The sequence below is a fragment of the Tupaia chinensis genome, unplaced genomic scaffold (assembly GCF_000334495.1).
Source record: "Tupaia chinensis unplaced genomic scaffold, TupChi_1.0 Scaffold143593_1, whole genome shotgun sequence".
NCBI lineage: Eukaryota > Metazoa > Chordata > Mammalia > Scandentia > Tupaiidae > Tupaia > Tupaia belangeri.
The window spans coordinates 316,300-331,332 of record NW_006203439.1 but is presented as its reverse complement, the minus strand read 5'-3'; the positions used below and the strand labels follow the sequence as shown (position 1 = coordinate 331,332).

At 38.8% G+C, this 15,033-nt stretch overlaps 1 protein-coding gene across 1 annotated transcript in view; it reads right to left on the bottom strand.

The window, feature by feature from the left end:
- MORC1 (MORC family CW-type zinc finger 1) overlaps positions 1-15,033 on the bottom strand; it is a 195,307-nt gene that overhangs the window by 56,237 nt on the left and 124,037 nt on the right. Inside the window, exons 18-20 of the mRNA XM_006164206.1 lie at positions 10,158-10,295; positions 2,339-2,428; positions 2,164-2,226 (exon numbers count right to left, since the gene is read on the bottom strand). Coding sequence (XP_006164268.1) covers positions 2,164-2,226; positions 2,339-2,428; positions 10,158-10,295 — 291 coding nt within the window. The remainder of the gene's footprint in view (positions 1-2,163; positions 2,227-2,338; positions 2,429-10,157; positions 10,296-15,033) is intronic.

Genomic DNA, 15,033 nt, shown 5'->3' with positions numbered 1-15,033 from the left:
CACCCAGTGAAGCATATATTTGGAAAAAAAGCTAGAATGCATGTGCCTGCTCCTTGGAGCCGACTCTTTCCTATAAGAAACAAAACAGATACTAGGAGCACAATTTAGGGTAGAGCACGGAGTAACGCTCTGGTGTCTCTACACATATTGCTATCCACCACAGCCCTGGTATCAGCTGGCCAAGGAACTCTCTCCTCAACAGTCTTGAGAGATCAAAGAAACTGGCTCCTATTTTTCTTCACATAAGCTATTATCGTCTTTGTAAAGTTATATTACAGTTGAATATACTATTGGGAGTTTGTTTACAGTTGACTATACTACTGACAGTTTAATGTACTTCTTTTTTTTTTTAGAGATTTTCACTGTAGGGCGCGTGCACTTGCCAGACAGACAGAGAGAGACATAGAGACAGAAAGTGAGAAATCACCCCCCAGAGGGGATGGTCACACCGCAATCCCTTCTCCTCCATTCTCCTCTTGGGATCTTGGGCACGCATGCACACGCGCCCGGCGTGAGTTTTAAGCCACCGGGTCTGGGACGTGAACCGCAGTCGACTACGTGGGAGTCCAGTGACATAGCCATTACGCTAACTGCTGGTTCCCTAATGTACTATTGATTAGTAGATAGAATCTCAAGGAATGAGATTGTAGTATTATTGTAGGAGTCTTATAACAGCACATTTATAATCTCTATTCTTTTTTTTTTTTAAGGTTTCTTTTCTATTCTTTCTTTCTTTTTTTTTTTTTTTTAATTGCCAGTGAGAATATGTGCTTGCCACAGAGGGGGGAAGAGAGAGCATCTACCCCTATATGATGTGATCATGCCACAATCCTTTGTCCTCTACTTCTCCATCCCATAAGGATTTTCAAGCATGCACTCACATGTGACCCACATGTTTTTCAAGCCACTGGGGCCAGAATTTGAACTGCAGTCAGCTGTATGGGATCCAGCTTTCTATGTACAGGGTTTAACAGTTAGATTATGAGGCTGGTTTTAGAATCTGTTTTCTAGGGATGTTATTTATAGATGACTTTTACTACTGTCCAGCCAGAAGAATCCCTTTCCTAATCTTACCCTTTGACACTAGTGATAATTTGTTATAAAGCAGGTAGATGTTGGGGACCAGCAGATGATATAATGATTACATCAGTGGACTCCCACATAGTCAACCATGGTTCAAGACCCAGACCTGGCAGCTTAAAACTCACGCCAGGTGCATGTGCATTTGCTCCCAAAATCCTAAGAGGAGAATGGAGGAGAAGAGATTGCAGCATAGCAAACTGCTCTGGGGGGTGACTTCTGGCTTCTGTCTTTGTCTCTCCAATGAATTCATGTGCCCTATAGCAAAAATTTCTCTTTAAAAAAAACCCAAACAGGTAGAGGCTGAAACTGGTTCTGCCATTCAGCTATGTAGTGATTTTAGATACATTACTATAAGAGGAGAGAGTTGGATTATGAAACTATACCAGTTCTAATTCATCATGAGGTTCACAGGTCACTATATCCTTGATACAGTAACTGATACCAAAAAAGAAAAAAAAAAGCTGAAGATATAAAATATATTATGTAGATTTATCAGAAATCTGATAAGGCTGGCTGGGTTTTATTAATCCCATCATCTACTGTTACGGAATGTACGTAACTAAAATTATAAAGTTTTCCATATTTTTTGTGTATGACTGATATAACTGAGAAACTATAACAGTTCACAAATATTCCCTTCTCCATTTGAAATAACAGACATTTAGAAAACATAATGTACTATGATGTTTAGCAAACATAATAAACAATGTTAAGAATTACATACACGACATATTGCTAGACAAATATACAACTCTCTATATGTGTGTGTATGTGTGTGTGTATGTGTGTGTGTGCATACAAGTGTATATATTTATCTTGCCCCAAGAAATACTAGAAAGAAATACATTGAAATATTTACAATGCTCATCATGTCCAGGCAGTAAGATAAAGAGTGATATACATTTTATTTTATAAAGTTTTCCCTAATAAACATGTATCACTATAATAAGAAAAGCCTGGCAGTTAAAATCTGTTAGTGCTTCACTTTCTGAAGTTCATAAACCATGATGCCATTGGGCTCTGAATAGGACTTTTCTTTTACATGGAAATTAAGACACAGCTGGGTCCCACCATACTCACAGTCAGAGCCAAAGTCAGGCAGGTGGAAGAAGACTCACTGAGAATGCTCGGTATAAACTGAAGCTTTTATGGGAAAAAAAAATATGATAAATTAAGTAAAAATAATTTTCAATTAGCATATTATAATAATTGAGTATTCATTTCTTTAAAAAGTGTCAAGACAGTACATCCTCACCACTAACTGTACATAGGGTTCCTCTGAGTTTGGATAAACTGCAACGCCATTGTGAGCAGAAGTGACGACGGTATGAGACAGTCTGATGGTCTGTTGTGGTTTTACCAATCAAATGTCTTAGGAGCAACCTCAGGGTTCAGGATCCAGTTTGAATCCTGATTTTCAGCAGCAAGTCTGTGTAATTCAGGACTATGGGCCCGAAGGTAAACTTGCCTTCATCATATCCCTGAGAACTGAAGTATTTTTTATTTTTTTTAGAGGTTTTTACTATAGGGCGTGTGCACTTGCCAGACAGAAAGAGACAGAGAGACAGGAAGCGAGAAATCACCTCCCAAGGGGGATGGCCACGCCGCAATCCCTTCTCCTCCATTCTCCTCTCAGGATCTTGGGCACGCACGCACACGCGCCCGGCATAAGTTTTAAGCCACCAGGTCTGGGACGCGAACCGCGGTCAACCACGTGGGAGTCCAGTGACATAGCCATTACGCTAACTGCTGGTCCCATCTCTGTTAATTTTTTAAAGTTGTTTGATTTTAAAGCTTTTGCATTCCATGTCAATTTTAGGATCAGGTTTTCAAGTTCTATCAAGACAAAAGCTTGCTTGAATTTTGACTGAGATTGGATGAACCTACAGACAAATTGAAGCAAACTCACATTTTAACAGTGTTGAGTCTTTAATCTCATGGCATAGGATATTCCTCCATTTATTTGCTTTAAAATTTTTTTCAGCAGTGTTTTATAGGTCTCAGTGTACAGAACTTGCATATCTTCTGTCAAATTTATCTAAATACTTTATATATTTAAATGCTATTGGAAATAGTATTTTTAAAATGTCAACTTCAAACCATTTGTTGCCAGTTTACAGAAATTGTTAATTTTTTTTTACAGGTTTTTGCTATAGAGTGCATGTGATTCCCAGAGACAGAGAGAGACAGGGAGAATCCAAGTACCTCTCTCTTTTATTTCCTTCTTTTTCTGGTCACTTTTCCTCACATATTTTAGAAAGCTATCGCTGCTCTGAGAATGCTTAATATGCTCAATATGCACATTAATTCTCTTGGCAAGAACCTGGTCCTTGTTTGTTTTATTCTGCGTAACACTGTCGACTCTTCCAGTTTTGCCATGGTAACATTCATGAGGCATTCCTTTTTGAACAGTACCCTTTCCCTCCATGTCTACAATATCACTTTTTTTGTGGATTTGCATGTATGTTGCCAAAGGAACCACTCCATGTTTCCTAAAAGGCCTAGAGAACATATATCGGGTACCTCTCCTCTTTCGCTTTGTGTTGTTAGTCACTTTGGTGAACTGTTGGAAAATGGTGGTTCCAAGCTCATTTTTCAATCTGCACAATGTTTTGGGTATTACAGGTGCTCAGTAAAATGCTGATAACTGACAGGATAAAAAGATGCTTCCGGAGTCTATTGCTCATTTTATCCACAGTTGAAGCAGTGCCACGTCTATTCTGCATTTGAAGTGCAACTATTCTCCACAACCTGTCGGATATTATTACACCTTTCAAGTGCTTTATTTTTATCATTATTAGTTTTTTTTTTTTTTTTTTTTGCCATAGAGCATGTGTGCTTGTTATAGAGAAACGCAAAGTAATAAGTCATCTCTAAGGGTGATTGGATCAGGATTTTACATACATATGCATGTGTGCAGGTCCAGGACTCAAACCGAAGTCAGCCATGTGGGAATCCAGTGCCTTAACACACCATGTCACATGCTGACACTTCAAATGGGTCATATTAAATGCAAATGTATATGAATTTTTTTGTGTCTATATCTTCCTGGAAGGCGGCTTGTTAATTATGTAACAATCTGGATTGAACCTAGTCTGTTAATACTACATGATTCCATTAAATGATTTGGGTTTGCAACATTTCAGGTGCTAGCCTAGAAATAATTGTTTTTTGCTACAACTGCACAGTTATATTGCAATAGGATTTGACCTAAACTATTATTCACATCACTAACCCAGTTGTAAGTAAATAAAAATTTTATAAGGTTCATACATTTTGCTCTTTCATTTTTAACTTCAGAATTGTTCTACAAAAGAACTTGCGAGCCTATAGAAAAAACAGCAAAGATTTCTCACCTATATTTTGCGTAGAAAGATATTAATAATTACAGTCAAATAAACATTTAAGGCAGCATGGAAGCAACAGCAGACACTGCAATGACCACTAGTAAAAGGATGAAAGCAAAAATTCTCTCTTAATTGGAAAAACACAGCAGAAGATGGATAAAAAGTCATCAAAGAGCTCTGCACTGAGCACTTTCTCTCTTAGTTCTACACTTAGAAGTTTCTACTGTAGTCAATGAATGGGTTATTTCACTGTATTTTTAGTAAAGATGCTCCATTATCCTTAAGGATGCTAGGTTTCATTTCTCTCATTTGAGTTCTGCTCATCTTTTTTAAAAAAGTTTCTATCAGAGGGTTCATGTGCTCAGACATGCACATGCAAGAGAGAGACAGTGAGAAGGAAAGTGAGAAATCATCCCCCCCCCCCAGGGGGGATAGCCATGCAGCAGTCCCTTCTTCTCCACTCTTCCTGGGATTTGGGGCACACATGCACATGTGCCCAACACGATTTTTGAGCCATGGGGTCTGGGACTTGAACTGTGGTCAGCCATGTGGGAGTCCAGTGCCTTAACCGACATGCCATCTACTGTCTCCTTTCCTTCTCAATTTTGTCGCATACTTTTGTAACCCAAAAGATCTCTCAAGTTGTCAATTTGAACAATTTACTCTCATCTTTTCATCTCTTAAACATGATCTCTCTTTAAAATCCTAATTCTTGGGGCCAGCAGGTGGCATGGTGGTTAAGGACACTGAACTCCCACATTGCAGAGTGCAGTTCAACTCCTGGATCTGGCGGGTTGTGTTCTCTCTTTCTCTCTCTCTCTCTCTCTCTCTCTCTCTCTCTCATTCTGTCCCTCCCTGGTCAAATTAAAAAATAAAAAATAATAATTAAAAAATCCTAATTTTTTTCTCTTCTTCACAATTTATAGTTTTTCTAGTATCTCTGGATAATTATTAACACTCTTGACAGCCACTGAAATTTCTTTTCAGTTACGTCCTCTTTCCTCTCAATTTATCATAACTCCTCTTGCCTTCCATTCCCGTTTTTTTTTTTTTTTTCTTTTTCAGTCTTTGGCCTTCAGGTGCGTGTTCTTGCTGAAGAGAAACAAAGAGAGACAGTGGGAAGGAAAGTGAGATATTGCCCCCATTGGGGATGGCCACATTGCAACCCTTTCTCATCCGGGGATTTTGGGCATGCACACACATGCACCTGGAGTGATTTTCGAGCTGTCAGGTCCAGGACTCAAACTGTAGTCAACCATGTGGGACTCCAGGGCCTTGACCATCATGACATCTGCTGGCCCCTCAATTGCCAATTTGACAGAAAAATGGTCCATCACATTGGCTATGATTTCTCCCTCCCATCCTGATAATCTCCAGACTTATGTCAATCAAATCATTGATCATTTTCCATCTGTGTCCAGACATTCCAGATTGCTAAAGCCTAATATATAACCACTGAATTCACATCGCAAAAAATATGCATGGTTTTCATCCTTTTTGAACAATCTTTTTGCTTAGCCCTAATTAACTTCTGTTCCCATTCCCACCAAGATATAAGTTGTCTCAAATTTTCTATTATATCCTCCACACATACCTGCCTCTTCCATTATCAGCAGATACTTCTGCCTCATAAGGGAAAAGAAAACAAAATTAAGGTCATCAGGTATGTGAACAGCCTTAACATCTGTCCTATAATATGAGAAGGAAAAATGTCCCCCTTCTTCCCCTACCTTAACACTTTTACCTGGGTCCTAGCAATTCTCCTCTCTTGTCTTTGCTGAACTCTTCCTACCTCAGGTAGGTCTATCTCTCTAGTACATCCAAGTTCTTCTATTGCACTGGATTCTTTGCCTTAGTCCAGAAACTACAAGACTTCACTTTTTTAAAAAAGAGAAATTGTTTCTATAGGGTATGTGTGCTAACTGGAGAGACAGAGCTAGAGAGACAGAAAGCAAGAAATCGCCCCCTAGGGGGATGGCCACGTTGCAATCCTTTCTCCTCTATTCTCCACTTAGGATTTTGGGTACACATGCACATGTGCCCAGCACGAGTTTGAAGTTACCAGACCCAGGACTTGAACCACGGTCGGCCATGTGGGAGTCCAGCAACACAAGCATTGCACCATCCACTAGTCTCCGGACTTCACCTTTATAAGAAATCTCCACCAACCACAAATACACTCTACCAACCACCTTACCCTCTAACTGCAACTCTATACTTCTCTGTTCCTTCAGTACAAAACTTCCTAGTGTAATTCTTATGCCGTGGCTTCCGTTTCTTTACTTCCCATTAGTCATTTCCTTTCAATCTCCCTGGCTTCCTCTCTAAAACTGAAGTTAGCAATGGCCTTTAAGTTATAAAATCCAATGGACTTAGTCTAATGCCCAGATCATACAAAGGAAATACTTGCATACTTAAATTCATATTCCAGCAGAATGAAAGAGAAAAAAAAAAAGCAAAATACTAAAAAATAAGATTAGAAGAAGTTTTTTAAAGCATAGGACATTATGGTTTACATATAGAAGCATCTTCTCAAAAAAAAAAAAACAGAGATACATACATAATTTTTTAAAAAATTATTTCATTTTGTTTATTATTATTATTTTTAATTTGACCAGTAATGGAGGGGCGGGGAGTGAGAAAGCAAGCCACGAGGTCCGGGACTTGAACTGTGGTCTGGTGTGTGGAGAGTCCAGCACCGTAACCACCATGCCACCTGCTGGTCCCAAAATACATATATAATTAATGTGCAAAAATAAAATTTCATATGTTGAGTGTATTAAATGAAGTTGACTGAAATAAAAAAAAAAAAGTCGATAGTTCCTTCCAAAGTTTTTCCTCTAAGTAGAGAGAAGAGATTTTCATTAATAAATACATTTCTGCTAATACTAGGAGGCTTCAAAAAGTTCATAGATTTCAACCACCAAAGACCCTCTGCCCAGACTTCACCCTCCTGTTCTCCAGTCTAGCCAGGAGTCAGACTGCAGGTCATTTCCTTGTGCATTCCTCTTGACTGTTCAGGTTTAACTCCAAAAAATAGTGTAAAAATGTATAATCCATCATATGACCAGAACTACCACAGAGGCACAAGAAATATGAGAAACCAAGAAAATATCTCTCTTTTAATGGAAAAGAATAACTTATCTTCCTCTACAAATAATACAAAGGAACTCATGGATATGTCAGATAAAGAATTTTAAATATTCATAGTGACAAAGCTAAAGAGATGCAAGAGAAGAGAGACAATGAAATCTAGAAGACGCAGGAGAAAAGAGACACCGAGTTCCAAGAGGTGAGGAAGTTCTTACATGATCTAAAGAGGAGATAGACATCACAAAAAAGAATCAAACAGAATTGTTAGAGATGAAGGCTATAATACAGAAAATTAAAATTTCTGTTGAAAATGTCAAAAACATACTAGATCATGCAGAAGACCAAATCTCAGATATAGAAGTTAGACCCACTGACCTAGAGAAATTCACAAAAAAGACTAAGATAATAACCCCTAAAAATGAGAATAACATACGAGTGATACCAGATAGTATCAAACACCCAAACATCTGGATCATTGGTATCCCAGAAGGTGACGAACCTAATCAGGGCACTGGTAATCTATTCCATGAAATCCTGGAAGAAAGTTTTCCAAACCTAGAGAGGCACTAAAATATTCAGACTGAAGAAATGCAAAGGACCCCACACAGAATCAACCCAAGATGATCTTCCCCAAGGCACATCGTAGCCAGATTGACCAAAACCACAGAGACAAGATACTAAAATTGGCAAGAGAGAAATATCAAGTTACTTTCAAAGGATATCCCATCAGGCTAACATCAGACCTCTCATTGGAAACAATGTAAACAATGAAAGAATGGGAAAATACATTCAAAGGGGTAAGTGAAAAACAATTTCAACCAAGAATACTATGCCCAGCAAGATTATCTTTCATATGGAAAAAAAAAAGACAAAAATATTCTTTGATAAACCTGAAAACATTTACCAACACCAGACCAGCTCTCCAAGAATTGCTGAAGAGAGTGCTATACCAGGAAAACTAAAGTCGAACATACAGAAAAGTACAAAAACAACCAAGAGGATGGCCACCCTAAAGGTAGGGAAAAGTCTGGAGTTATATGTTAACTTCCAGAGTTAAAATGGAAAGATCAGACCACAGTAACACTGCAAATTCAATAGAAGAGATATTAATTACTTGAGTCTGAACTAGTGAAATAAATTTTTTTTTAACTTTAGACAAAACATTACTGATTTCCATATTTAAGGATTTTTGTCTTCTCTTGAACTGTTTATACGTTCATCTGCCTTCTATTTGAACTGAATCCTAACCTTTTTCCTGGCTTTAAGTTTTAAGCAAAATTCTCTTAACATTTTTTATTTTGATCTATTAAAACTAAACTTTTTTTAAATTAAAAAATGCATTAAAAGTACCTATTAATACCTATTTAATGACTGAAGTAAGCTATATAGCCCCAGCAAGGTACTACTTCATAGTATGTACACTTTACTTGCTGAGGTTTATGCCTAAAGTCAGACATGCATGCATAAATATGTATATATCAGCTGTGCTTATTACTGAAATTCTTTAAATTAATTAAGAGCTTTAGTGAATCAATAAAATGTGAAGAAAAAAAAAAGTATGGAAAACAACTGTAGATACCAGAGACAATATGGGGGAAGGGGAGGAATTGGCAGCAGGAGAGAGTTACGGAATCGGGGTGGGGGGGAGCAAAATATATAAAAAACAAGAAAAACAAGAAATAGAAAATTATTTGTTGATGATAGCATGTATGGCAAAATCCTTAATTGAGCCAATATACAGTGTATACTGGATGGAAAATCTCATTTTGTATACTGTATTGATGTACAGTGAATGAATGAAAATTAAAAAATAATTTATAGAAATGCATGTTATGAAAAAAGTATGCATGGATTTCAAAGTTTTTTGTACCAAAACAAATTCATACTTTAATTTTACTTTTCTATGAGCTTTTAAAATTTTTATTCACTTTATTTTTTAGAATTATTTAATTTTATTTATCGTTATTATTTTTTAATTTGACCAGAAAGAGACAGAGAGAGAAAGCGAGAAAGCAAGCCACCAGGTTTAGAACTCGAACCGTGGTTGGCCATGTGGGAAGCCCAGTACTTCAACTGCCACACCACCTGCTGGTGTCTCTATGAGCTTTTTTAAGTACTCTCCTGAATAAAGATTTTTCATTTTGAGGTTGGGCTATAATTTTAAAATATGTTTTTTTAAAAAAACATATATATCACTTAATTTGAGGAACACATCTTTACATCTTTGATTTCATTTCTGTAAAACAAAAATCTATAAAACACAATCTGCTTCAAATTCTCTCAGTTACTTAATAAGAAGCTGTTTACTAATAATATAACCTTTTATCATCCTCTTTTCAGAATACAGAAAAGATCCTGGAAAGCTAGCAATTATCAGTATTTATTTTAAAATGTCATTCATAACCTCTCCCAGAAAGACTACTGCATGTTTTTATGAGCCTGGGAAGTCTTGCAAATCACAGACCGAATCAGCAAAAGCTGCATGAGATCAATTGTCTCTGGAAGCAAAAAAATTGAGTAATCTTTTAAGCCACAGAAAAAGAGTGGATACGTGTGGTGTGTAAGAATCATCTGGGGAGCTAAGCAGAAATGCAGATTCCAAAGCTCTGGTCCTGGAGATCCTGGTTAGCCCACCTGGCATGGATGCCAGGAGTCAGTCTGCATTTCCACAGACTGTGAAGTTTTTCTCATACGGACAGCTCTGGAATCAGACTCATGGCCTTGGAAAGCAGAGAATTCTACTTTCTTATTTCGCATCAGTGCTTTGTGGGACTGTTGAGAAAACATTTTTTGTTTTTATATAGTTAGAACTTTCTGATTAAATTTCACCTGAACTAAAAGAACAAATCTTGGAATTTAATTTATGACTGATTAGCAGCAGAGAGAGCATCTAAAGTGATTGACCTCAGAGACATTTACTTCCCAAGAGGTATGAGTTTACATTTTAAGGGAGGGATAAGACTGGGGGCTTATCCAAGAGACAACCCCTGGGTTGTAAAACTGGAGAAACTAGTTTCATCTTCCCACTGGAAAGATTTACTTATACTCCAAAGGGTAAGAGTTACAATTCAGGCTCCTTCCCAAAGAAAAAATGTGTGTGGAGGGTGTTTGCCATTCTCTTATATAAAAGCCTGCATCATTTTTTCCCTGAGTTCCTTGCATGTGGTATAAACTCCAGTAGAAGCAGGGTAACATCCCATCTGATGCTTACCCTATTCATTGCCTCAGAGGTAAGAACTGGAGCCAAAGGGCACTGGCACAATGATTTGCTTTAATTAAATAATAAGTCATTTGCTTCAAAAACCTCATGTTTCCATTCAAAATAATATTGATAAATATACATATTTAAAATTTAGCAGCTTGTGACAAAAGATGAGAAACTAATATTGTCAGGCTCTTAAATCAAGATGGGTCTTTGCAAACATCTAGCTCTTCTTTCTACAAGGCTTGGAGAGTACTAGGATGGAGGACAAGAGACATTGGACAGGCCTGAGGTCACTCAGTTTAGGAATGACAGAGCCAGGATGTGAAGTCATGGATCCTAACACCAGGCCAATGCTGTCCACCACATCCTGCTACCTCTGCCTCCTCCTTCAGAGCATCTGCACATCCCTCCTGTATACAGCTTTCCAAAGGGATCACTGTGCCTTCCAAATCCACATAATAGAGACAGAGGAGCTCAAAAAGAATAATTATGATTACTATAGGCTGTAAATTTCTCAGTTTCTCCTACACAGAAGCGCTATTGATCCAAACTGAAAAAAGAACAGAACAGTTCAAGCAGCTTTGAACTGAGAATCAACCATATTTTATATCGACCTTAAGGCCTAAGTTACATGACCTTAGCCAGAGCAGTGAGAGAGTTTAGTGAAAGAGTGAAGGGTCTGGATAGAGACCAGATCGACAGAGAGCACGGTTCTGCAGTTTCCTGACTCCATCTTTGCAAATTATTGCTCTATGCCTCAGTTTTCTCATCTATAAAGGAGGAATCACAATGATCAAAGAACTGTGAGCATTAAATGTAAGTTATTTAAAGTACCTCTAACAGAGCCACATTCTTTTATTTATTTTTAATTTGCCAGATGGTGTGTGCATTTGCTAGAGACAGGCAGAGTGGGGGAGAAGAAAGCACCTTTCATTAGGAATGGTCACACTTCCATCCCTTCTCCATGTGTGCCTCCTTTCAGGATTTGGGGCACATCGCACAGAAACCTAGTATGTTTTTCATGCCACTGGGTCTAGGACTCAAACTACACAGTTGGCCATATGGGATTCAGACACCTCAACCAACATGTCACGGCTGGCACTAACTGTAGAACATTCTGAGTGCTATTATCATTCAATCCTTCTAGTCATCCTTTTCATTCAAATGCCTTCATCTATGTAAAATGTAGTTACAGATATCACTTGGGGGAGTTTTAGAATTCACTATAAATATTTTATGAAAAAGAAAAATTTCATAATTATGGAAATCTTGTTTTCCATTCTCCTTTCAAGAGTTTGGGCATGCGCATGCATGTGCATGGTTCGATTTTCTTTTCTTATTTTTTTAAACAATTATTTATTTAATTTTATTTGTTCATTCATTTATTTTAATTTGACCAGAGAGAGAGAGAGAGAAAGAGAGAAAGCAAGCCACCAGGTCCAAGACTTGAGCCTTGGTCAGCCATGTGGGAGTGTCCGGAGCTCTACCACGATACCACCTGCTGACCCCAAGCATGATGTGATTTTCAAACCATTGGGTCCAGGCCTTGAACTGTGGGAGTCCAGCACTTTAACCATTATGCTGCCTGTTGGCCCCAGTCCTGCCCTAATCTTACACTTATAATTTTGTAAATTTTTTCTTAAAACAAGTCCCCCACAACTGGTATAAACTATGATTACTATAGGCTGTAAATTTCTCAGTTTCTCCTACACAGAAGCGCTATTGATCCAAACTGAAAAAAGAACAGAACAGTTCAAGCAGCTTTGAACTGAGAATCAACCATATTTTATATCGACCTTAAGGCCTAAGTTACATGACCTTAGCCAGAGCAGTGAGAGAGTTTAGTGAAAGAGTGAAGGGTCTGGATAGAGACCAGATCGACAGAGAGCACGGTTCTGCAGTTTCCTGACTCCATCTTTGCAAATTATTGCTCTATGCCTCAGTTTTCTCATCTATAAAGGAGGAATCACAATGATCAAAGAACTGTGAGCATTAAATGTAAGTTATTTAAAGTACCTCTAACAGAGCCACATTCTTTTATTTATTTTTAATTTGCCAGATGGTGTGTGCATTTGCTAGAGACAGGCAGAGTGGGGGAGAAGAAAGCACCTTTCATTAGGAATGGTCACACTTCCATCCCTTCTCCATGTGTGCCTCCTTTCAGGATTTGGGGCACATCGCACAGAAACCTAGTATGTTTTTCATGCCACTGGGTCTAGGACTCAAACTACACAGTTGGCCATATGGGATTCAGACACCTCAACCAACATGTCACGGCTGGCACTAACTGTAGAACATTCTGAGTGCTATTATCATTCAATCCTTCTAGTCATCCTTTTCATTCAAATGCCTTCATCTATGTAAAATGTAGTTACAGATATCACTTGGGGGAGTTTTAGAATTCACTATAAATATTTTATGAAAAAGAAAAATTTCATAATTATGGAAATCTTGTTTTCCATTCTCCTTTCAAGAGTTTGGGCATGCGCATGCATGTGCATGGTTCGATTTTCTTTTCTTATTTTTTTAAACAATTATTTATTTAATTTTATTTGTTCATTCATTTATTTTAATTTGACCAGAGAGAGAGAGAGAGAAAGAGAGAAAGCAAGCCACCAGGTCCAAGACTTGAGCCTTGGTCAGCCATGTGGGAGTGTCCGGAGCTCTACCACGATACCACCTGCTGACCCCAAGCATGATGTGATTTTCAAACCATTGGGTCCAGGCCTTGAACTGTGGGAGTCCAGCACTTTAACCATTATGCTGCCTGTTGGCCCCAGTCCTGCCCTAATCTTACACTTATAATTTTGTAAATTTTTTCTTAAAACAAGTCCCCCACAACTGGTATAAACTTTAGGTTCCAAAAAACTAGCTCTGTCTCTGTTTAGCAGCATTTAAAATAATACTTAGTTATTTTTCAAATGCCAGGAATTATCACTAGTAGTCTTGGCTCATATCAATTACTTTCAGATGACCCTCTGAATAGAGAGGTAAGATAATTCTAGGTCATTACGAAGCAAAGGCCAGTCAGTGCTCCAATAGGTCAGAAGAGAACAGAACCTTGAAGCGCCAGGGGACTCAGACCTAGTTAGAAGGCTGGACCTGGCCAGGGAGGACAACGAGCATGTGCTGGTGTAGTAAGAATCCCAACAAGATTAAATGTGAGTTCCACTCAAGGTTATAGGAGTTGGGACAGAGGAACAAACCCGATTCAGATCAAGAATATGATCAGGAGGGGCAGGATGGGGGCACGGTGGTAAAATATGACACTCAACAAGGTTGACCTGTGTTCGAGGGTTTCAAGTTCACCTCCAGAGACTTCCCCGAGTATGCCAGGCATGTAAGTGCCCATGATGTGGGCTGGCTAAAGCTGGGGTCAAGACACTGTTGGGATGCTGCCTCTCTCTCTCTCTCTCTCGTAATAAATAAACCTTTAAAAAAGAGAGTGATATTAAAGAATATGATCAGGAGACAAAGCCTTTATGAGGTTAGATTGGCAGTACAAGACATGGAGTCTTTCAAATGTAAAATTGGGTCCTGAATAAAAGGGAAGATTTGGTCAAACACATTCACACTTAGAGGGAAGGACTCGGGCGTGCTGGCATCCAGAGGCACAGACTTTCTTGAGAGAGCAGCCTTGTGTAGAATGCTGTGGAAGGAAGTCAAATACCTGCATCTTACCCTGAGCAGAGTCAAAGAACAGACCCTGAGGTGCATCCCGCATACCAGGCAGCCTCTGATAGGCCCTGATTAGCATGCACGCTAATTGAGAACTGGTTGTACATACAGTTCAGGTGCTTAAGGAGCGTTTGCAGGGCAGAGATCAAATAGGTACATTTGCATTAAAATCCAAATTAGTATTCTCTCTGGTGAAAATCATTCCAGGCAATACACCTGAACCTCTACTGCTCTCTCCATCTCTGCTGATGTGAACAGAAATAACTGACTGGCATGCAAAGGGAGGGATGGAACATGGCAAGACGGCCTGCTGCTGTCAAAGCTATTTCTGCTCTTCTCCGAGGAAGCATGTGCTTGTTCTCTCTGGGCGCAAACTCCAATTGGTCTTCGGAGGCAGGGTTTGATCACTTCTATGAAACCCAGGGGCAGACAACAATGGCATTCCTCAGTCTCAACCTCCAGGGCAATATCCAGTGACTCAGGAAGCCAGGAGCTGAGAACGTACCACACTGTGGGCTTCCTGTGCCATGCTGTGCCAGGAAGCCAGACTGCTCTGATAACCCCTAACTGCTGGTGCTTTCTGGGTTTGTTAGTAAACTAAGAATGCTGCTCTGTCGAAAAGTGTGG